The 23607-nt window shown below is 39.8% G+C and overlaps 1 protein-coding gene across 2 annotated transcripts in view; it reads left to right on the top strand.

Moving 5' to 3' along the window:
• Positions 1–23607, top strand: part of Pp2A-29B (Protein phosphatase PP2A regulatory subunit A) — a 148152-nt gene that overhangs the window by 118498 nt on the left and 6047 nt on the right. The window contains exons 11-12 of one of the 2 annotated variants that reach the window (XR_010850846.1): positions 13963–14054; positions 14776–14850. Coding sequence is in view for 1 of the 2 variants with exons in the window: in XM_067091682.1 (XP_066947783.1) it covers positions 13963–14054 (92 nt within the window). In the remaining variant the exon portion in view is untranslated. The remainder of the gene's footprint in view (positions 1–13962; positions 14055–14775; positions 14851–23607) is intronic. The other variant, XM_067091682.1, reaches the window with a different exon arrangement.

Consider the following 23607-nt stretch of genomic DNA (forward strand, 5'->3'; position numbering starts at 1 on the left):
ACAGCATAAACATGACATCATCCCAAATAGAACAAAATGAAAATGAGAAAGATTAAAATTTTCACAATACAGATACTAAAAATAAGAAATAACTTTTTTATCTTCAGAACTTGAAAGGATTTTACACATTCTATCATGCATAAAAGAGATCCCAAATTGAGCAAAATGAAATTGAGAATAAAGATTAAAATTCTCAGAATACGGATACTACAAAAAAAAAATAAATTTCAACCTTCAAAACCTGAAGATATTTTACACATTATTGCTGTACATAAAAAAAACCTGAAAATATTTTGCACATTATTGCCATGCATAAAAAAAGCCAAGAGGGAATTTTTTAAAGTATCATAGAAGAATAACTTATTAAAAATTTCCACATTGGTTATGGTATTCTTACCATATTTCATTTTACCATAAACCCTCTCAGCACGTTGTGATTTTAATTTTGTCAGCTAATAATATTCCTTTAAAGTCGGGTGTTTGAGAAGGGTGAAAATACGGGAAATGATGATGGACATCAATTAACTTACTACTTACCTCCAGTAATACAGTCAACCCCTGGTATTCAAGGAGGATGAGTACCAACACCCCCTGCAAATAGCTAAAATCCATGAATACTTTGACACCTGTAAAAATGCTTATATATAACTGCCTATTTTGATTTTTCAAACACCCAGAAAAAACCCTCTAAAAGTGCTTATACCTCAGTATTTTAATTTTATCACTAAAAATGCATTTAATCATGAAAATATGAAAATACAGTAATTAGTGAATATTGAATGTTTCTCTATGAAAAATACCATGAATAGGTGAATTTTCCACAAATGTGTATATGCGTTCCACAGAAAAATCCAGGAACAGGTGAAGCCACAAATCCGGAACTATGAATAAGCAGGGGTCCACTGTATTCCAGTATGAGAACGAATTTTTCTGACTGTGTATTCTTTGTTTTTTGTTACTTTTGTCTGTTTACCACCTTAGAAATTAATTTTACTTTTTTCAAAATTCATGTAGAGAAGTTCTCATTATTGTCTAGTAAACATAACCTTTTAGGTTGAGGATGGGCCTCTAGAACACGTGTTAAATTCCCTAGATTTGTTTTAGGAAAAAATAGAGTCTTCAATGCTGGGAAATTCAGGCAGGATCCAGCCTCACCCATTTTGATTCTGTTAGGAAATGAGAGTTGGTCAAAGGTTCCTGATGTTAGAAAGTGAAAACCAAACATCACTGAGACTTCAGATCTGTTCATTGAACAGACATTCAACAGCTGAGGCGTCTGTCAAACATACAAACTAAATGTTGGTGGGCCAAAAATTATTGTAGTACAGTCCATAGATAATTTGAAAGTTAATGACATCATACAAAGAACAGTCATATTGCCCAGTAAGTTAGGTAAACTAATAAAAAAATAGAAATAAATATATAGTAATGTGCAATAATATGAAACCCCTTTTATAGTAGCAAAAGTTAAATTTGAAGATCAAGACTTCCTATTGAAAAATTGAAATTTTAGGTTGAAAAGAAGTGTTCTCACCCTTACTTTGCAAAAATTGTAGTAATTATGAACACAAAAATGCTATATCAACTCCAGATGTGCATACTGTAGGTCAAAAGATCACTCAACTGGGATTGTGGACAACCAACTTCTATAAACTGATATCAGAATCACCATGCAAGATTTTAAAGTGTCAGTACATACTGTAAGTAAAACAACTAAATATGCTAAGGGTTTATCTATCCCACAGAAACTTGTATACAAAACCATAACCCAAAAAAAGTAATCAAAACCAATATAATTATTTAAGATCAAACAAAATACACAAGATAAAAAAAAATATGAAAAAGAATAATAGCATTAGACCCTAACCCATATGATGTACTGTCACAAATAGAAGTTGAGTAAATCAATCAAAACATTGTAGAAAAATTAAAACTGCCAAAACAATGTTTCTGAACTTAAGAAAAGAACATTTAAAGAACTTTTAAATGCAAGAAACAAAATATCTTAAAACTAATCTGTCCGTCAAACCAAAATAGTAAACGCAAAAAGACAGCAACATGTATAAAGAAGCCAGTTTAGTCCAACATGAAGAATGAAGGGTCCACCTCAAAATGAAATTACCAGAAGAAAAAGGAGAAGAAACCACTGATCAAAATGGTCATGTAAGAGAGGATACAGTTTATCCATGAATAGTACTTAACACAACAAAAGTACTTAACCACAACAAAAGATCATAGGAAAAACCAGAAGACAGAAGCACATGAAGATAGATGCATATATAATTTGTTTTACTGAATTCTGCAGCAAATACAGAAATAGAAATACAGTATAACAACAAAAGACAGCCTAATAATCGCTGATAAATTTCGTAAAGTGTACAAATAAACAACCATCACACTTTTTAAAAAAGATACATGTGTATCTATGACCCGTTTTGGTTGATATGGAAAAAGTAATGATAATTGCTAGATAAATTCAGACTAGAGATCCAAATAGAAATTAGCAATGAAACAGTAAAACCCCAGACTGCTAAGCAAGTTATAAAAATAAAATTTCTAAAAATCAATACAAATATAAGTCCTGTATGAGAAGATATAGTAAATCACCAGACCACTGTTACATAAACATTGTTATATATTCCAGTGGATGTTAATATTCTGAAGACCAGGTTACACTGTGGTGAAATGCAGTATCTCCTTAAAGACTAAGAACCAATAACATTGTTTATAACATGTAAAGAAACTGGGATCATCAAATAGTTAATAGCATCAGCATCATAAGAAGGCAGCAGTTTAGGAACTGCAACCTACATGCACACTACATAATAGACAATTTATGATAAATGATTTTAAATAAAACTTACAGTTTTCTGTAATTAAGTTACAAATAAAATAATCAGTATCTGGGACCTATATAATCAGTAAAAAATTGTAATATGAATTATTTACAGATATTAATTAGTAGTCTCCAAGGGCCATTTTTAATAGTTGGCTATTTGAATGCTGATAGCCCTATTTGGGATTACAGTATAACTATGTACCACAAGGTCTTTGAATGCCAATAGCCCTATTTGGGATTACAGTATAACTATACACCACAAGATCTTGTTTGAAATACAGTTTAATATACCGTGAATTCAAATAATCTTTGTTCTCACCAGCAATAAAACAATTCTGTGTTTTCTCAGAACACACAAGACTTTCAGTAGTGGATGTCACAGTTTGCTCATCCAACATAGATAGATTTGTATAGTATAGGTGATGACCGATATACTAGTGATCATTTGAGCAGCAAGAAGATAGCACTAGTGGCCTATGTGAACAAACTAGGAGGGACAATCTTCCTAGAACTGCCATTGGGCACTCAGTAGGCATGAGTGGCTGGCAACTTGGGACAGGAGCTGACAGCCAGGTAGGTACATTCTGGGGAAGAAAAACTTAGTAACCAACCAGCTCAGGGGGAATAACCAGATTGTCAGTATGGAATGGTCACTAAGTCAGGAAGAGTGGACAAACTGGTGGAACTCTGGAAGGGCCCCACAGTTGACCTGTTCACGATGGCCAGAAACACAGAGTTGCCCTTGTACTGCTCCCCTGTCAGGGATCAGAGAGCTGTGATGCAGGTCACCTTGAACATCCTTGGGACAACATAGATGTCTACACTTTCCCTCCAGTTTGCCAGTTGTGAAGATTCCTGAACAGACTACTAGTCTCAGAAGGGCCTTTGAATGATGCTGGTGGCAGTGGTATGCGGACCGCCACCTGCTGGTAGTCTTACCAAGGGAACTGCCTCAGACACCCACCCTTCTAGTGTAGGAGCATAAAGGAGGGTATCATTGAGCCATGACTTCCCTCCCTCTTCATGAATGGAGGTTATCCAGCAACACTTCAGAAAGAAGGGCTTTTTGAAGGAGGCTGTAGCAGCCATCACAGAAACACTCGGACCATTCTCCATCAGTGTCTACCAAGGGAAGTGGACCAAATTCACTGCTGTGAAGGGGCCACAGTCCACTCAAGACCTCTGTGGAGGAAGTGGTGGACTTCTCATCTTTTATCAGCAGGAAGAGAGGACAGTGGTCAAAGGATCCAGAGCAGTCCTCGCTCAGTTGTTTAAGCCACCCAGGGGCATTGACTTGTCTTAACTCCTGGGAGTTGCCAGCCATATTAATGAGGTTTTGAGGGGCATTGCCCCCAGATAAATCAAGAGCCCCAGAGTGGGATGTTTTGAATTAAGATTTGGGAACTTGAAGGAGAAAAGGGGGAGCAATTTAGGAGGACTGAGAGAGAGATGGCAGGAAAGGCGGAACATAGAAGTTGAACAGGGTAACAGGGTTGAAAATATGTGGGCAGACATGAGAGAGATGTTTGTGGGGAAAGCAGAGGAACTGGTGGGAAGAACCAGTGGATATGGAGTGTCGAGAGGAGACAAGTGGTGGTGGAATGGAGGGGTGCAGGAATCAATTAAAAGAAAATCTTAGCATTTAAGGACTGGAAAGTAAGGCATGCACAGAGAAGAGGAAAGGGATGCGAGGAGGAAGGTAGGTATGGCTATTGGAAGGGCAGCAGAGCAGTTGAATGAAAGACTAGGAACAAGAGAAGGAGAAAAGGATATCTTGAGGAAAAGGCAGAGACAGGATTTGGGTAAATTGGGTGTCATCAAGGATAGAGATGGAAATATATTGTATAGGGATGAAGATATTAAGAAGAGATGGAGAGAGTGTTTTGAACAACTTTTAAATACTGAACATGAGAGAGCGGAGATAGGGGAAGCACAGAGGGTGGAGGGACCAGTGGTGGAGATAGGGGATAGAGAAGTGAAGAGAGCATTAAGTAAAATGAAGAATGGTAAAGCACTAGGTATAGAGGGGGAGAAATGGATGCTGGATTTATTAAAAGCTATATAGGAAGAGGATGAAATGCCAAGGGACTGGGAGGAGAGCCTAATGGTATATATATATATATACAAGCAGAAGGGAGATGTCATGGAGTGTGGTAACTACAGAGGAATTAAACTAACAGAGCATGGATTGAAAGTTGAGAGGGTACTGGATGAGAGATTAAGAGAAATTGTAAAGATCGGGAAACAGCAGTGTAGATTTGTGGGAGGAAGAGAAACAGTGAATGCCATCTTCATAGTAAGACAGCTACAGGAAAAGAGGCTAGAGGGAAATCAGGAGCTTTATTTTGCATTTATAGGCCTGGAAAGAGCATACGATAGAATCCCAAGAGAAGTGATGGTTGGTGTTTGAGGAAGAGGAAAGCCCCAGAAAAGTTGGTTAGGCTGGTTGAGATGATATATCAGAGAACGAGCACAAAAGTAATAACAGCAGTTGGGGAAACAAACTTTAAAGTTAGTGTTGGATTACACCAGGGGTCAGCATTAAGCCCATTTTTGTTTGTGCTGGTCATGGATGTGTTGAATGAAGAGATCAGGAATGAAGTGCTGTGGGAGTTGTACGCTAATGATCTGGTGATTACTGCTGAAGATGAGGAGGACCTACAGAGAAGTGTAGGAGAGTGGCAGGAGTCTTTAGAGAGGGGTGGGTTAAGGGTAAATGTGAATAAAACAGAGGTTTTAGTGAGCAGAAGGGAAGATAGAGACAGAATAGTAATACAAGAAAGAAGAGGCTCAATTATAAAACAGGTGGAAAAGTTTAAACACTTAGGATCTACTTTAAGCCACGAGGAAGGATGTGAGGCTGAAGTAGACAGTAGGGTAAATGCGGTGTTGGGGAAGTGGAGAGATGTAGCTGGAGTTGTATGTGATAAGAAAATGCTAATCAAGCTAAAAGTCAAGATCTATAGCACAGTGACAAGACCAGTGTTAATGTATGGATCAGAAACATGGGCTCTAAGAAGAAAAGAGGAAGTAAAGCTTGAGAGAACAGAGATGAGAATGCTGAGGTGGACTATGGGGATATCGCTGTTTGAGAGATTGGAAAATGATGAAATAAGAAGAAGAGCAAGCTTAGTAAAGATAACAGAGGTGATAAGGTAGTCACGATTGAGATGGTATGGGCATGTGTTAAGGATGGATGGCGAGGGAGTGAAGAGGGCTTGGGAAGAACCTGGTCGAGGAAGAAGATCAAGAGGGAGACAGAGAATTAAATGGCGAGATAAAGTGAAGGAAGATATGGAGAGAAGAGGTTTGGTGCAGGATGATGTCTTTGATAGAAGGCAGTGGAGAAGGCACATCAGGCAGCCGACCCCTTAACGTAGGGATAATGGTGGGAAAGAAGAAAAGTTTAAGTAGTCTCCCCCTACAAGCCCTACAGAAGGCATTTGACAGGGACTTTACTATATATAGTAGAGATGGTGTTCCTCCTAGCCCTTGCCTCAGCCAAAAGAGTCAGTGTTACATGGCCTCTCCTAGAACGTCTCCCACCTGGAAGGATGTTCCCCTTTCCTTAGAATTTGCCCTGGAATTCATGGCCAAGACATAGAACCTCCTGGTTCCAGACCTTAGGTTGAAGAGGTTCTCAATCCCCTCCTAGAAGGATTCTGTCAGGGAGACAAGATGTTAATGTGCCTGGTCAGAGCCCTGAGACAGTACTTGAAGAGAAAAGCCTCTCTAAGACCTATCTCCAAGATACTTGTTTGTCATTCTGGCAGGACTGATAAGGAGATATTAAAGATTACTTTCTCCTGGCTGAGATAATTCATAGTCAGGGCTTGACTCCAAGGGTGGCGAGGAGGAGCCCCTTGGAAAAGTGAAGGCCCATGATATCGGGGATGGGCCCCTCCATCACATACAAGAAGAATCATTTCCTCCCACAGTCTCTTAAGCCAGGCATGTGGAAGTGGCATTCCACATTAACTTCCTTCTGCCTAAGGGACCTGGTGCACACAACTCCCTGGGCCCCATAGTGGCAGCCCAGCAGGTGATATGAGGGTCTCAGTCCCCATAAGAGGGGCTCTGCCCAAGAAGTGTACAGGGCTACCAGAAGAATGGCTGTGAGGAAGTGGTGAATATTGGATAGATTTACTCTCTTTTTAGAGAGGTTGCTAGACCTGTTGTAGTAGCAACCTTAAGATTTTGAGAGTACTTTTCAGGGCAACTCAGCCTACCGGGGCACACCCGCCTGCTGTAACGGGAAAGATCATCCTCCTTTTTAAGGGTGAGGCTCCATTTACAAAAGTGTAGGTTCATATTCCTATTGGAGTACATAAATTTTCAAAAATTTTTTTTTTTCCTAGCATACAAACCATAACTTCATAAAGGAATTTCCCTCCTCTTCCACCCCTTGCTTTTCAGATTTTTCCCATCATAGGGTCATGGGGGAATGAGCAGGCTGATTTCCAACGATGGACAAGCTAGACCAACTGAGGTTGAGTAGCCCGCAGGGTTACTCAATAGGATTTTGTGTTTTCTATTTAATCAGTGACAGTTGAAGCACTCCTTGTGCGAGAAACTCCATTCATGAAAGCTGTGGTTCATATCTGAGGAAAAATACAATTATTATTGAAATTTACTTGTTACAAAATTCATCAAAAATGCAACTGATAAGCCACAAGGTGTGCTTGATACTCTTGCAGAATGAATAAAACAAAAACAATCAGTTGGAAAAATATTAGACTATAGAAAAGGTCCAACAGAATTGATATATCACAACCTTGCAAGAAACTAGAAATGAGAGTGGTGTAATTGATAAACTGGAATTGATGTACAACAAACTCAACAGTTCGTATAAAAAATTAAATAAGGAAGAATACCATGGAAACATTTGTCAGATGACCAACATACTATATTATGAAGTTGAAGAAAGATTCTTACCCATAAGAAATAGCCAATAACAGGAGAAAGATTTGCTAACATAAGGAGCAACAAGAACTAAGAAAACGTTTTCATAAAATAGAAACTATCACTGAGTCAAATCCACTAAATTTAGAAATGACAGGAGATATATATTACAACAGAAAATGCAGTATGGAAGAATTAGATTATGCCTTTTCTGAGTGCAACTAATCTGTTTCTGTTAAAGATAACAGTTCTGCAATTATCAAACACCCAGCAACAGTAGTGTAGTTGTACTCTCTCTCTCTCTCTCTCTCTCTCTCTCTCTCTCTCTCTCTCTCTCTCTCTCTCTCTCTCTCTCTCTCTCTCTCTCTCTCTCTCTCTCTCTCTCTCTCTCTCTCTCTCTCTTTTCAGTTGGTCTGTGGTTGTTTTCATTTACTTCTGATATTCTTGTTGAGGCCAATACCATCACTCCATTGGCCATTCCACCATTAACATCAAACCATATAGTTTATTTTTGCCTCGCCAAGACTCTGACAACAGGGCTCCAGTGTGTGCCAGTGCTTTGTTGGCTGTTCCAGCCGTAACATCCACCAATACCAATGAAGATGACTATCTCCTGTACCACATGAATCCCCCTTCACTACCTCAAGCTAAACACTTTGTGAAAATTCTAAGGGTTTTTTTTTTTTTTTTTTTGTTGATGTACCAGAAGTGAAGGAAGTTATCAAGAACAGTATATACAGACTGAGGCAAGTGATCTGTCAGTCATTACAAAGATAAGGCTGGCTAAGTAAGGGTAACTGTGCATGAAATCAGGATCCTCTCAAGCTTTGAACTGGTGGCAGTCACGAACACTAGTACACGGAAAGATCAGTCAGGCTTTGTTTATTAGACTTTTGAGATATGTACAAGGGGATGGTTTTGTGCTCATTAGGGGAGGTAGTAAGTCATGGTGGGTCAACTTTTACCAATGGCCCCTTCATTTTAATGTCACCCATGTATTTGGTTTAGGCATCATCTACTGTAAGAATCTTTGGGGTTCCATGCAGTTACGTCTGACTTAAGTGGTCATTTGGTCTTTTTCCTATTGTTGCACTGCAAGTACAAAATTGTTCTTCTACCCTCTGGATGTTCAGATACTTCAAAGTGTCCATAAGACATTGAACACCTAGTTCCGCGACTGCTCGACCTCTTGCCTATTTTCCAAATCTGGTTCTTTGTATATAATGGGTTTTATATTAATAAAGTTTACTAATAGCAAGCCCGTCAGTCATACTATGCCCAAATTGCTGTAGCAATATCGGATCAGTATAATTCGGTGGTTTGAAAAATGAGTGTTGTCATAAAAACTTACAAAGTCTCTTAATGCATGCCCACCTCCCTTCCCTTTTTTTTGTCAATATTAGGTCTAACCTGCTGTAATCTCTCTGTATCTGGATAAATACATCCAAAGCCCTCCCAGATACTGAAAATTTCTGGATATGACAAGACAAACACTACAGATGTAAAACAGCAACATCATACCCTGACTCCCCCCTACCTTGTCAGTACCATAAGTTGATTTATGATGTATTTTGGATGAGTAAGGAGTAATAAATTTTTGTACAGTATACTATACCATATAAATACAACACAAGTAGTGCATACTGTAGTTTACCTCATCATGGGCACAGACTGATGCAAGAAAAGTTTGGCAGCAACATGTTTGGGCAGTTTATACTAGTTCATAATTTCATATAAGTAACTTACCAAATAATTACATAGCTATATGTAGTTTCAGCTCGCACGACAGCTTAAAGTTTAAAAATTGCAATAGCGCTTCTGTTGTTTTCTTGTAGGTGAATAGCCCCTCCCACTATTGGGGAACAATAGGAACAACACAGCTGAAGAGCTCAGTTTGTTTCTGCTGGCTTCCAACTGAACATCGGTTGTATGCAGCAGCTTACATTTGCTTTTCATCACTTGTTGGTTGATATTTCTCCAAGATTCGGTGAAGTACTCTTACTTTTGGTAACCTTCGAGTTTGTTAGCTGTAGTTTAGGTTTTTTGAGACTTTTTTTATTATATTATGTTTTTTTTTTTTTATCTTATATCGGACTCTGATTCCTCCAGTATTCATTTTTGTAGTGAAGGCTGCAAAATGAACCTTACACAGTTTCATGATTCTCATATTTGTACTAATTTTAGAGGGCAAGTGTTTGCTAAAGATCGAACACGTGATGAGTGCAAGGACTGGGATGATAGAAAATGGAAGGTTTTGAAATCCCATTTGGATAAGCTTGAAAGGGATAGGAAGAGAAAGGTGGCCTCTAGAGCGGAAAGTAGGGCTTTGGCTAGCCTAGAGTCTACTAAGCCTAGTAATGTAGATGATGTGAATAATGTCTGTGAATAGTGTCTCTTCCCCTGTTCCTGTCTTGTCTCCCATCACCGGCCCTCGTACTATACCACCTATCCCCTATGCCTGGCTCCCATGCTTCTGACCCCAATCCCTTTGCTAGTCTTGAATCCAGATTCGATCAGTAAATAAATCTGGTAGTGAATACTGTGGCTGAATTAGGGGCATCCCTAAAGCTCCTAATGGACAAAGTGACAAGCGACAGTGCAGTGTTAGTGGAAGAGGTGGCTACTTGTCCCGCCGATTCTCCTAGACGAAGGTCCTGTCATACTCCCCTAAACCTGGGAGGAGTCATACCTAAGGACCAAGGGAGGTCAGTGGGGTTTACCCATTGGTAGTCGCCCCCCTCAGTTGAGCCTGTTGATCTATCCTAGGCTTTAACAAGTAGCCATTGGAAAGGCATCTCTGTGAATGTGCATCAGTTGTCCTCAGGTTCTGAGGATTCCAGTCCTGACAAGAGGTTCTGATGGTGCTTCCTAGATGTGAGTCGGCCTTTGAAGAGGCATGCAGCCAATGCTGACCGCTCTTCTCCACTGTCCTGTAAGTGGTTGAAGGAACCTCTTCCTGCAGCATTTGGGACAGTCCAGAACATGTTTCTCCTGAGGTGTCTTGTAGAACGCCAGTACAGGCAGTCCCCGGTTAATGGCGGGCTCGGTTAACAGCGATCCAGTTTTACAGTGCTTGTCTAGTGATGAAAATCAGCATTTTTCGGTGCCGAAAATTGCCGATTTCTGCTTAATGGTGCCGATAATTGGGTATTGGCGCGATACATACCTAACAGAGGTGCCAATAATAGAAAATCAGCGCTTTTTGGCGCCGGTAAGCCCCAAAAATCACCGAAAAAGTGCCGTAATTGCCGATTTTTTGTTAGCGGCGATTTTCAGTTACCATCACACTCTCAGAACAGAACCCCCACCGATGACTGGGGACTGCCTGTATTTGGCGCCCAAGCACCCGCCTAGTTCTCGCAAGCGTCCATCATCCTCTTCTAAGCGACCGTCATCACATGAGCGCCTGACTCCAGCTCCCGAGTGTTCGGGGCCAGTTTCCAAGTGCCTGACACCAACTTGCAAGTGCCTTCTACAACTGTTAGTATACTTCCCAAGGCTCCTTCCACAAAGACCAGGTCTTCTCAGAGAGGCTTAAGACTGTCAGGAAGCTCATCAGAGTGAAAGGCTTTTCAAGACCAGCTGCAGAAGCTATTGCAAAATGTAGACATCAGTTTTCTTGCAAGGTCTACAAGCCAAGTGGACAGTATTCCACAGATGATGTAGAAGACATAAAGTCTCGTCTTCTCAGACAGCTGTGACCAGGTCATGGATTTTCTGCTCTGAGATCCTCTAGAGGTTTGTCTTCTCCTACCATTAGAGGATACAGAGCCGTGCTGAGTTCCATGTTTAGACACAGAGGTCTGAATCTGTCATCAAACTAGGATCTTACCGACTTATCAAGTCTTTCAACACTTCCAAACAGAGAAAGGTAGACTCAGTTGCTTAGAATCTTGATGTATAGTTCTGACGTGCTATCTAGCCCTTCTTTCAATCCCCTTCGTTCCATTTCATTAAGGGGTCTAACTAGAAATACCCTCTTCCTTGTCACTTTGGCTACTACCAAGCGTGTCAGTAAACTTCAGGCCACAGATAAAAGGATAGGATTCTCTCAAGGAGATGCATTCTGCTCGTTTATTCTCTTGTTTCCTGCCCAAGAACGAGGTAAATCCAAGCCCTGGCCCCGTTTGTTACTATTAATATTTTGTTGGAGATCCTTGGCCTGGAAGAGGAAGAAAGAGCTCTTTGCCCTGTCAGGGCCTTAAGGTTACCTGGACAGAACCAAGAAGATCAGAGGACCCTCCAGGAATCTCTGGTGCTCTGTGAAGAACCCTTCCCAACCCCTTTCTTAGAATGCATTGTCCTTCTTGTTAAGGGACCTTATTACTGAGGCATATTCTTGGATTCGAGAGGACATCTGGCCTTCTTTTAAGGTTTAAGGACCACGAGATCAGAGCAGTCACTACTTCATTAGGTTTCAGACATAACTTGTCCACATCTTGTATTTTACAGTCTACTTATTGGAAGTGTAAATCGATCTTCGCGTCACATTATATATGAAAAGTGGAAACAGCGTTCGAAAACTCCAGTACCTTGGGTCTGTTGTCAGTGGGTGGCATGGTATTGGGGGACGAAGCATAGGAAGCATGCCTTCTATCCTCTATCTCTTCGCCTTGATATAGGGTGTCGAGTCTTGGGGGAGCCCCGGGGGTACCATGTACCTGGAGTGCCCACAAGTTTTTAATGGATGGGTGGTGGTTTTTTTATTTCAGTGTAGGTGACAGCATTGTCTGGTGGTTTTTATTGTGGTACTGCACCCAGGGCAAGGGCACATATTGATGCTTTGCTAGCCATCGGACATATTCTTCGCTGCAAAGCTCCCATCTAAGTAGAGGCACTCCACAGCTATACCACCACGCCACTACAGGTTAAGATGAGCAGCAACCAGAGGCAGTATCTACCTGTGGTAGGTCCCTTACCAGGTAAGGAGACAGCAGGCATTTTATCATTGCTAGCAACTTTTCTTTTTCAAATTCATTACCATTACTGAATGTTTTGGAGTAGAATATGTCCAGGTCCATTACTGAATGTTTTGGAGTAGAATATGTCCAGGTATCCCACCTTCTGTCGATGTGGGATTCAGCTACGTAATTACTTGATCAGTTACTTATATGAAAATATTACTTCATAATAAAGTTAAGTTTCATGTACACTTACCAGGTATTTACAGAATCAGAGCCCTCCTTCCTTTCATCTCATGGATATTGGGGCACAAACGAATTGAGCTCTTCAGCTGTGTTGTTCCTATTGTTTATGAAAATAAGATTTTGTTCAGGTTTTTCACTTTGCTTTTATTTCAAGTTCAGAAAAGCTTTTATAATATAAGAATTAATGAATATAAAAAGCATTAAAATTATTTAAATGAAAATATGACAGGAGACAGTCGAAGCAGACGAAAGTAAAAGCTAAATTGAAGTGAGTAAACTTGTAAATTTTTAAAATGCTGGGTTTGGTTACGAAATATAAGGAATCTAATATGTACAAGAACACAGCAGTTGAATAGTATAGCCAAGGCACAAAGTAATTTTATGCACAGTAAAATGTGTGTGTGGGTGTTGTAAACTAATGTAGGCCCATCTAAATGTCTGCAATGTACTTTTAAAGTATGCCTTCATCCAACTAAATTGCAGTCTGCATTTTAATTTTTAATATTGTTGGCTGCTTCATACTTGGATCTTTTGTGTGTCCGTGATTGTCTGTGGTGTCAACAAGAAACTTATTAACATTTATTTAGCTTCTTGAAAATTTTCTCTAGGTAAATAATTGAATTAAGAGTTTTGGAATTATTTTATCTTCATAGTAAATGTTAGATGTATTGGTTGGACAGTAGTGTTAATTATACTTTGTGAAAGTCAAATATGTAAAATTACAAAGAGGTTTCATATGTATTTTAACTGTTATGCTATGGTCTGTTTCATAGACTAACCCATATCATTGCGTCAATTTCGCTTTGTGTATTGGTTGATAGTGTTAAAAAATGATACACCTGTCTTGCATCATTTAAGCTACTGGCTTGCTATCTTCATATTTAGCACTTGGTTTTACATGCACGTCTTAAAGGAAAATATTCTTGGGTATGTTTATGACAGTGATGTATTTTGTTTGTAGCCAGTGATTTTAAAGTGCCAACAATACATTTTTAATTTTGAAAGCTTTTCTCCACCAAATTTACATATTACTAGTAGATATACTGCAAATACTAAAATTACACTTAATTACAGAGCCCTCCATGCACAAGTAAAGCCAGTTTTGGAACGCCTAAATGATGACCCAGACACAGATGTTAAATACTTTGCTGCAGAGGCAATGGAAGGTATGTCAAGGTTTGAGGAGGTGATGGTTTTTCCCTATTTTTTTCATTATGATGCAGTTTGTGTTATTACTGTTTTATGGAGTTTAAGATTTGGTGGTAACAGATAAGTAAGATTGTTAGTTAAACAAAGTACAGGTATTGTTTGCTTCTCATTGCATATTACTTGCTTCAGAGTTGTGGTGGCATATCCTTTAGCTTCTCATTAACATTTACTGTTTTTTTTTTTTTAAAGAATTTGGGTTTTGAAAGTGTTTGCTCTTTCCGTTAATTTTAGGAGTTCTGTTGTGATTCTGTTGGGCAGTGTATGGTCACAGTTTCAAATTTGGCTTGTAGTTTTTAGTAGCGTTTTATGTCATCAATCTTCATGTCCTGAAAGGAAAAAGGGAAAGTTATCCTGTGCAGATTTCATTGAATGAGACTCCATGTATAGTTATATACAGAAACACTGGAAACTTCTCTAAATTTGAGGACTGTGTACATGTGTGATACCTGTGTGGGTGTTACTTTGAGGCATCTATTTAAAAAAATGAATAATCGGAGTACAATTTTCATAGGGGGGGGAAAAAGCTTGGATCTGTATGTGTGGGGTTTAACTAATTTAGTTTGTGAGACTGCTTTCTAAAAGGTATTGTATAGCGTAGTTTTGTAGTTGGTGTTAATGTGCATGGCTGTGAACAACAAACACCCCAAAAGTAATAATTTCTCTCTCTTGCTTTTTCAGAAAATGGTCTAATCTAAATGGCCTTGTATTTTCTAGCCTATGGCTAAGAAAAAGTTGCTGCTGTAGTATCTTCTGGTAAGATTTGAAGGAACTTCACATGTAGTGGAGTCTCATTCACAAAATTTTTGTAAATACAGATAAGGAAAGAATTGGCTCTGCACAGTATTGTGATTAATTGATAAAATTGAACAAATACTTAAGAAAGGATGAAATATTCTTTCTGACTAGTGCCCCACAGAATCTGTTGAGCTATTACCTTCTGCTCTAGCTGGGCCAATCCTGTAGAGAAAAACAAACACGCAGGTTCTGTATGGTGTATGGGAATGTAAATGGTAGGAAGTAAATATGGATAGTGCATATTTAGAGTTTCTCTCTTTATACATGTAAAAGGCAGAGACTTTTAAATAATCCGTGAGACATTCCAGTTAATGCAAGTTTTTTGAAAGTGTGTGTGTGTGTGTGTGTGCGTGTGTGGAATTGAGGTGCCTGAGTCACTTTGCATACTGCAAACCCAAAGTGAAATTTACCCTGTGTATAATTTAGCATAGAGATACTATGATCCTGGCATTGAGTTTAAGTAGATCATTCTCCTTGAGTGTTGTTGTGTGCGCGTTTTTTTCTTTTTCTTTTTTTTAACACCATTGTCTTGCTTCATGTAACCTTCAATTCCATTTCCTTTCTAGGCAAGTCTCTCTCTCTCTCTCTCTCTCTCTCTCTCTCTCTCTCTCTCTCTCTCTCTCTCTCTCTCTCTCTCTCTCTCTCTCTCTCTCTCTCTCTCTCTCTCTCTCTCTCTCTCTCTCTCTCTCTCTCTCCATAAGGTCATATTGTAGGATACTTAAACTCCATTGGTCTTGGGTATTGTATGCTCTACAAACCTATTTTAACAATCCTGGCATGTATTCAGTCAAGGGGAAGGACCTAGTGCTTAATATTAGACAATATTAAGAATTATATATAAATCATATTACAGGTAATTGAGGGACAAATATGAAGGTGAATTAGATGTCACTAAACACAAAACATTCTAAAATTTAGGTACCAAACAATACAGCATATCCTCCTTCCCATCACATTCAATGTAGTGAACTGTATAGTTAAAAATATTGGAAAAAATCAAATGATTATTTGTAACTTAATGTCAGTTATTCAAATATTGTACTTGTATCCCTAGAGTTACCACTTTGTTAGGGACCAAGAATCATGTTTTTTTACTCATAATTGTTGTAAATTAATGTGTTGCTATTTTATTCAGGTAAAGTTGATAGGTATACATTAGCACAGGCACACAAAGTGTTGTAGTATATACTTGAACGGGATGCTCCCCACCCTTTCGCCCCACCCCGCCCCACAGTGCCAGGTCATTTATTCTTTCAACCTACACCAAGCCTGTGTACAGTATTTTAATGTTGAAATGCTTGTAAATAATGTGTTCTTATATTTTATAACCTAAATCATAAACAAAAATTTTTTCAGTTGAGATTTAATCAAAATACAATGCAATACATCCCTTACCTGTCTAGGAATGATTGTAATTATAGTGAATAAATACAATTAGCATGAGTTTTGCTTGTTTTATAAAGAATTGTGTATTTTGCTAAAATGAGTTTTATGGATAGAACAACTTTATAAAGCAAAGTATTAACAAATTTACATAGGATATTTTACCAAAAGTACAAACCCTTGTGTACCTATCCTAAAGTGCTTTTCTTCTACAGTATATAACTTGATCATTAACATGACAGTTAAGTATAGCATTATGGGTATGAAATTAGTGAAGACAAAAATGGGGTCCTACCTGAGGAGGCTTGAGATGCTGAGGCAGCAAAGGAAGAGGCAATGGAGGACATAGTGTGAGGGTTTTGAGAGTTTACCCTTCCTCAAGCTCAATTTGTCTCCCTTTCCCCCCCTGTCTCTCTCTCTCTCTCTCTCTCTCTCTCTCTCTCTCTCTCTCTCTCTCTCTCTCTCTCTCTCTCTCTCTCTCTCTCGTCTAGTACTTTGCTGTGGGGGTTGGGGGGGATGTGGGCCTGGCTCTTCTCCCCTCACTGGCTGGTTGTGGGAGACAAGTAATGGTAGGTTAGGGAAGATCACATGATCCAGCTGCCTGTCCTTGCTTCATCTTGATGATGAGCACTCTCTTGACCGTTTTACATCATGACTGCTTTGGAAAAACCTGGTGGAGGGGCAAGAGCAACTGGAATGGGTGATGAAGGGGGCCGAGGAGAGGGTGGAATAGGAGGAGAAAGAGACAGAGGGCTGAGTGTTGCTTATCGTGATATGCTTCCCTTCCATTTCCTACGTATCTTTGTAGAGATTCCAATGTGATGTCAGCCACCCTTCACATTTTTTGCACACATGGCATCCCTCATGCATCCTCTCCCATGACAGAAAACAAACAGAATGCAGGTTTACCGTTATCGGGGACATGAACTTGCTACAAGGCTTATTTTTTTCCCCAAGGCAACGACACAAATGCAGTTTCTCATCAATTAGCCATATCACAAGCAAAGGGGGCACACACGTGGTCCACACACCACAAACAAAGCAATCACATCACCAAGCCACTCAAAAACTCTATAATGTACAAATACACAAGCACATGGCGCGTAAAGGAAAATCTCGGCACCAAGTGGGAGAGCAAGGCTGTGACACTCGAAAGTGAGCACAGCTGAGGACACAATGGATGTAGTCCATCTCAGGTCACAAGGTTCTAAGGCTGCCTTGATAGGATTTTGTTTTTCATGTCAGTGACAGTGGAAACATGCATTACAGTAAACCCCTGTATTCACGGGGGATGCGTACCTCACACACTGCAAATACTTAAAACCCCTCAAAAAACACTTAGAACTGTCTAATTTGATAGTTCAAACACAAAATAAAAACTCTAAAAATGCTTATACCTGAGTATTTTAATAGTTATATTACAAAAAGTGCATTTAGTCATGAAAGTGATATGAAAATACAGTAATTAGTGAATATTTCTCAGTGAAAAATACCACAAATGGGCGAATTTTCTGCGAATAATGTGTATATATGTTCAATAGAGAAATCCGCGAATCATGAGAACATGAATGGGGGTGTTTAATGTACAGTAGAAATTCCATTTATGAAAGTAGGTTCGTATTCGTGAAGGAACAAAAGTTTGTATACATAATTACAATACTGCATATGTATGGTTTAATTAATGTAATAAGAGTTTTATTAACACATAACTACCAACTGTTATTCATTACTAACTTGTAAGCTTCAGGATACAAACTGTATCTTCTTATATAAATATAGTATTGGTCAAGATAGTTAAGTAATTATACAATAGAACAATAATTTACTTTCTGTATATACATATACTGTATATACTATCAACCTGTCCTTTATTCCTCACACTGATGACTGTGGAACAGTCTCCTCGAGGATGCTGGTGGAATTGGAGCCTCAAAGGTTCATTCAAAGATGCAACATATTACTACCCTGAAAATTCTCCTTGTATTTTAATCATTCACTTGTGTTTTTGTCAATTTATATAGTAATTTTTTATTTTTTCTTTTCTAATAACTAATCAGCCTTTATTGTTTGGGATTAAACCAGCCTTTTGCTGGTATGGGCTCTTGCTCCTTGAGCAGGGCACAAAAATCAGCCTAATGAATCAATCAAATATATAAATAGGAATTCCTCCAGAGCAAGAAATTCTTCCTTCTCAGATTATTTTATCACTTAGAACTTGTATGTGAATTTATAACTTTTTCAGTGCTATAATTATGAAAATACTGGAACTTACTGGTAGTTCCAGGTCATCATCAGGTGTAGGGTATCAGCGCTGCCACATCCAATAAAACATATCTGTTCTCTTTACTGAACTGCTTTTATTTTCACAACTGAAATTTGTGTCCAGTAAATTGAGCAGTTATGGTTATCCAAAATGCTACCAGGGGAATTTGTCATTTCCACTAACCAGAAGTATTATAGAAATTCTTCAGAATTACCTTCCTATAAATTCTCTAGTGCAACAACTTCAAGTTTTCCTTGTGCAACTAATATGAAGATATATAATTTTTGAAATATTTGGAAGCCCTGCTCACATACCTGTGCATGAAAACCAGGATACTAGATTATAAAATAGCCAAAGGTGTAACTACCTGTACTACGATTAAAAGTACCCATGCTGGTCACTGATTATTTTGCATACATAAAACCAAGCAGTTGTTTAAGACAGATTATATAGAATAGCAAATATGACAAAATAAAACAAATCACTTGTTAATTGTTACCAGACAGGTTTTTTTTTCTTTATAATACAAAAAGGGTATTTTATTAGAATTTGATTCTCCAAATTGGCATCTCATTTAATCCATGGGTAGTTGATGGGTAGCACACATGACAGAATCCAAGTATGAAAAGTATTTAATTATTTTCTGGGAATGTCCAAACTTGCACCAGCAGTAAGATGCCAGTTTTAGAAACGTTACGGAAATTTTCTTGATATTCATATTTAACCTGTCCAATCACAAGTGTACCTTCACTAATCCATCTACCTGCAGTCCAGCTCCTTTGAGGATTCTGTACTTATTTCAACTTCCAAGGCCACAGTAATTTAAAAATGTACAGGTCATGACACATTTTTCCTATATCTGTTCATCTGTTAGCACACTGCCACGCTCATTCTTTTATGCACATAAGAGATCATTGCTTGTTTTCCATTATTTATGTATGATTTACTTTTCATCTAACCCCAGTTATGGCTCCATGTGAATAAAATGCATCCTGTGAAAATCATGAGGTGGTGTGTGTGGATGGGTGGCTTTTCAAAACTGCAGTGCAGAGTGCTGGGCTATATATATTATTTATCTAAACAGACTACAATTCAAACATAAACGAACTGTTAATGTAGAGTTTTAAAAATAAAAAAATATTTTATGCAAGAACATGACTTTTATATGCAAGTAAAAGATGAATTGAAAAAATGATGAAAATCATTTAAAATTTTTTTATTTATTAAATGTTTTTTTTACATTATATATGCAAAGCCATTTTTGAGACATTACTCTCCTGTACAAAAATCTGTGCCTTTTCATGGTAGTGTGGTGTTGGAATAAGGAAAGAGGTCAGCTGATGCTAGAAGTTGATGGTTGTTGATATATCAAAAATCAGTAAGAACAAGTAATGAGCAGTTTAAAGTAAAAAATAAGCATTTCATTATTGACATATGAAGTTCTTGGTTTATGATAATAAACTGGCTAAAACTAGCAAACATTGCTAACTTGAAGTGTGTTTCTAAGGATTTAATCATGTTTTTGTCTTTATTTTAAGTTTTGAATAAATTATATTTTTTACAGTATTTTTTGTGCTGATAGCAGTGCAAATTTCTGTATGTTCTTGATAGGGGATAGCTCAAAGGATAAACAGTGAGTGTCAAAAAGTAGGAAATCATAGCCCAATGTTTTGTATGATGATAAAATGTTTGTTGCGGCATGAATATGAACCTGTGCTTTCATATATGGAGTACTCACGTTCAGGGCACTACGGATGTTACTGAATCACCTCAAAAAAACAAAATCTTACGGGTTAGGCTGGCAGTCACATGGCGACCTGGGTCAGCGCCAACCCTTCCAATCGTGCCTGCAGCTGCGTCAGCCTTTGCACATTATAAATTGTCTCCTTTTTTCACTGTGCTTTAACTTTGTCTGTCCGGTATGCATACCCTTCACATGTTTAGCGATAGGTCATGGCCCCACAAGTGTTTTCTCCCTTCATTAGCATAGTGTGAAGAGGTTTTTTTTTTTTCTCTCTCTCCAGAAAAAGGTAGCTCATATCAGTGTTGTGGAGTGATAATCACGTAGCGTTCTCCTTTGTGTGTAGTGGGTGGTGGTGTGGCATCTAAGTGTACCAGTGTTAATTTTCCTTTGCTATTAGAGGGTGGGCTACTGTGTTTGCCCGAGGGGCGAGTGGTTTACCATTCCTTTGTGGCCCTCCTAGTGATATTTGTCTTGAGAATCATGTCTAAGTGCCCCCTGTGTTCTCTCCCACGTACTGCTTGGTACACCCGTCTTTTTTCCCCCACTCTCCCCTTCCAGTATGTGTTTTGGCAGTGAGGCAGAGACTTGTAATCCTGATTTTAAGCGATGTTCGGGCAGCGGTAGACCCTGCAGTAAGTTTGTCACCCATCCCCCATTGCTGTAGATGCACACCCTGTGTTGTTTTGTATTGGGAATGGGAGTGCACTTATGATGACTGTGTTGGGGGGCTCACCTGATGCTCTCTCTACGAGAAAAGAGGACGTAGAAGGCCAGTCCTTATAGGGAACTGACTCTTAGCCCTTCTCCATGCCCTCCAGTGTCACAGCGGAGGGAGGGTAGACGTCCTTCAGGAAGGTTCGAGATTCCAATATGGTGATCCATGCGCGTTTCCCTTGGGCAGTCCCTCTCCCCCCATCTTCCTTTATTTCAAGGTGAAGGTGGGGGTTAGGTGGAGCAGTCTAGCCCTACAAAATGGTCAAGGCCACTGGTGGATTCCCCCCCCCCAATTCCCAGAGTATAGAGAGAGAGTCTCTTTGACACCTGAGAGTTGGGGAGGATGATGAGAGCTTCCTCACTAACGGGAGGGTCGAGTGGGATGTATTACTCTGTCTCGATGCCCCCAGAGTTTTAACCCCCCCCCCTTCCTCTCCTAACTTTTAAGGGGGTTGATCTCTGTACTAAATTACAACTTACAGAAGTGTCATTAAGGAGATCCCTCCTCCCTCCCTCCCTCCAGGGAGAGAGATCAGATGAGACCAGTGGGAAGGGGATACACTCTGCAAAGTAGCTGATTGCCAAAGAAGAAGCATGCATCAGAATGGAGCCCCCCTCCTGGAGAAGACCCCCTAAGGCCAGAGGAACATCACTTGGAGAGATAACCTTAAGTATTCCCACTTTTACCTTATTTACTTTACCTTATTTACGTTTCTTGTCTGGCCTCTTGAGTCTCAAAACCCACCAATATGTATTTCCTAAGGAAATATGATCAAAATTTTCCTTGACATGTAGAAATGCTTTTGTGGAGGCACCATCACTTAAGGAGTAGTTTTTTAAGGAAATTCGACTAGAATATTCAATAACGTGAATCCTCTTGTGTAAAGAATATTCCTCATCAGTTACAAATACTTTGAGGAAATCTGGCTAGTATTTTTGTAGAATGATATTTGTGTGAGGAAATCTAGCTAGTATTTTTGTAGAATAGTTTTTGTGCTAAGAAGCATCAACACATAGATAATGGCATACCTTTACAAGAATTTTGACAGAAATTTTCCTAGGCAGGTATTAATATTTTTGGGGAGGAGCCATTGTTAAGAAAGGAGTAGCAGATGTTCCATTTTCCTGGAGATGAACAAATACTATTAATTTTTTCTGGGTCTGCAAGGTTCATCCACTTGCAAGCTCTCAAAATGGGTTTGCCAGGTTTAATCTCTTGTGAGTCCACTAAACTGACACACTGGATAAAGGGGTAACCCTTAGTGGTGTTCTCTTGCCCCTTTCTGCTTAAAGGTACACAGCCAGAATAGAGATGACAGTGTTCCAATCAAAGGGAAGCTTTGGTATCTCCTCGATTGGAACTGGGTAACAAGCAGTTTTAACTCAGCCCCCTCTGACTCAGGACTTGAGAGTTCTTTTGTGTTGTGGGGAAGTCTGATGACTTGGAAGCTGAGTCAGGAGTTGTTGGAGGTCAAGAGATTAGCCATTCCCCCGTCCGTTCCCTGACGGAACGTCAAGGGAGTTGCTCCGCGATCCCTTCCATTGCAGAATTTGAGAGAGATGCAGCACAGCGACTCCAAGGCCAGAGTCCCCCCACCCTGATATGTTGAGTCTCTCTCTCTCTCTCTCTCTCTCTCTCTCTCTCTCTCTCTCTCTCTCTCTCTCTCTCTCTCTCTCTCTCTCAGGGGCTCCCCTCCTCTCCAAGACCAAACATCACGAGTTTCATCACGACTCAAGGCGGGGGAACTGAGAACCAACTGTCATTCCTTGTTGACCCGCCATCAGTGGCGTAGCAGCAGGAGACCCTCATCCCAGTCTTGGAAGCAGATCAGACAGGGAACGAAATGCATCCTGAGACAGCAAGTACAGAGACTTGTCCTGCTTCGCTTCCTGCCCTCTGGGAATAGCCCCAGCAGTGAGAAGTTGAGACCCCATTTCCACCCGCCCAAGCTGTTATGGAGTGGAGGAAGGGACATTGTCTGTCCTGATGTATGTGTACAGAATGCCCTTCAGTAGTGCCAAAGTCCCTATTAGTGGGCAGCCCCCACACTGCTTGGGGAACAGATCTGACTGGGACCACAGAGCATCTTGGGACGGGTCCTCACCCCACTCTGCTCTCCATCTCCATGATCCTCTGGCTGTGAGGTAGAGCAGCAGTAAATGCAACCAGAGGTCTCCCCAGTGGGACTGCCCAGACAACCACCCAAGGGGACTCCTCAGTATGTCTTGGCATCCATCATGGGAGGATGGTGTCTGGTCAAAGACTTGTCCATCCTGAACCTCTACCTCTGGCAGACGTCCTTCTTTAAGGGACCACCACTGTCCGTCCTGGCCCCTCTCAGTGATAAGGGTTATATGGTATCCAAAAATCAGTAGGATTTTGGCCTGTGCATCCCCATCCATGAGACATCCAGAAAATTCCTAAGGTTCATCTCCCAAGGAGTAATCTAACAGTTTGGGGCCCTTTGCTGTGGACTGGTGGCATAGCCCCAAACCTTCACCTGGGTGTTCCAGCTAGTCTTGCCTTGGGCACACACCAAGAGGATAAGTCTGTGAAGATACTTGGACATCTGGCTGATCCTAGCATCCTCAGGTGTCCAACCTGAATGCC

Source organism: Macrobrachium rosenbergii, chromosome 48 (assembly GCF_040412425.1).
Source record: "Macrobrachium rosenbergii isolate ZJJX-2024 chromosome 48, ASM4041242v1, whole genome shotgun sequence".
NCBI classification, from domain to species: domain Eukaryota; kingdom Metazoa; phylum Arthropoda; class Malacostraca; order Decapoda; family Palaemonidae; genus Macrobrachium; species Macrobrachium rosenbergii.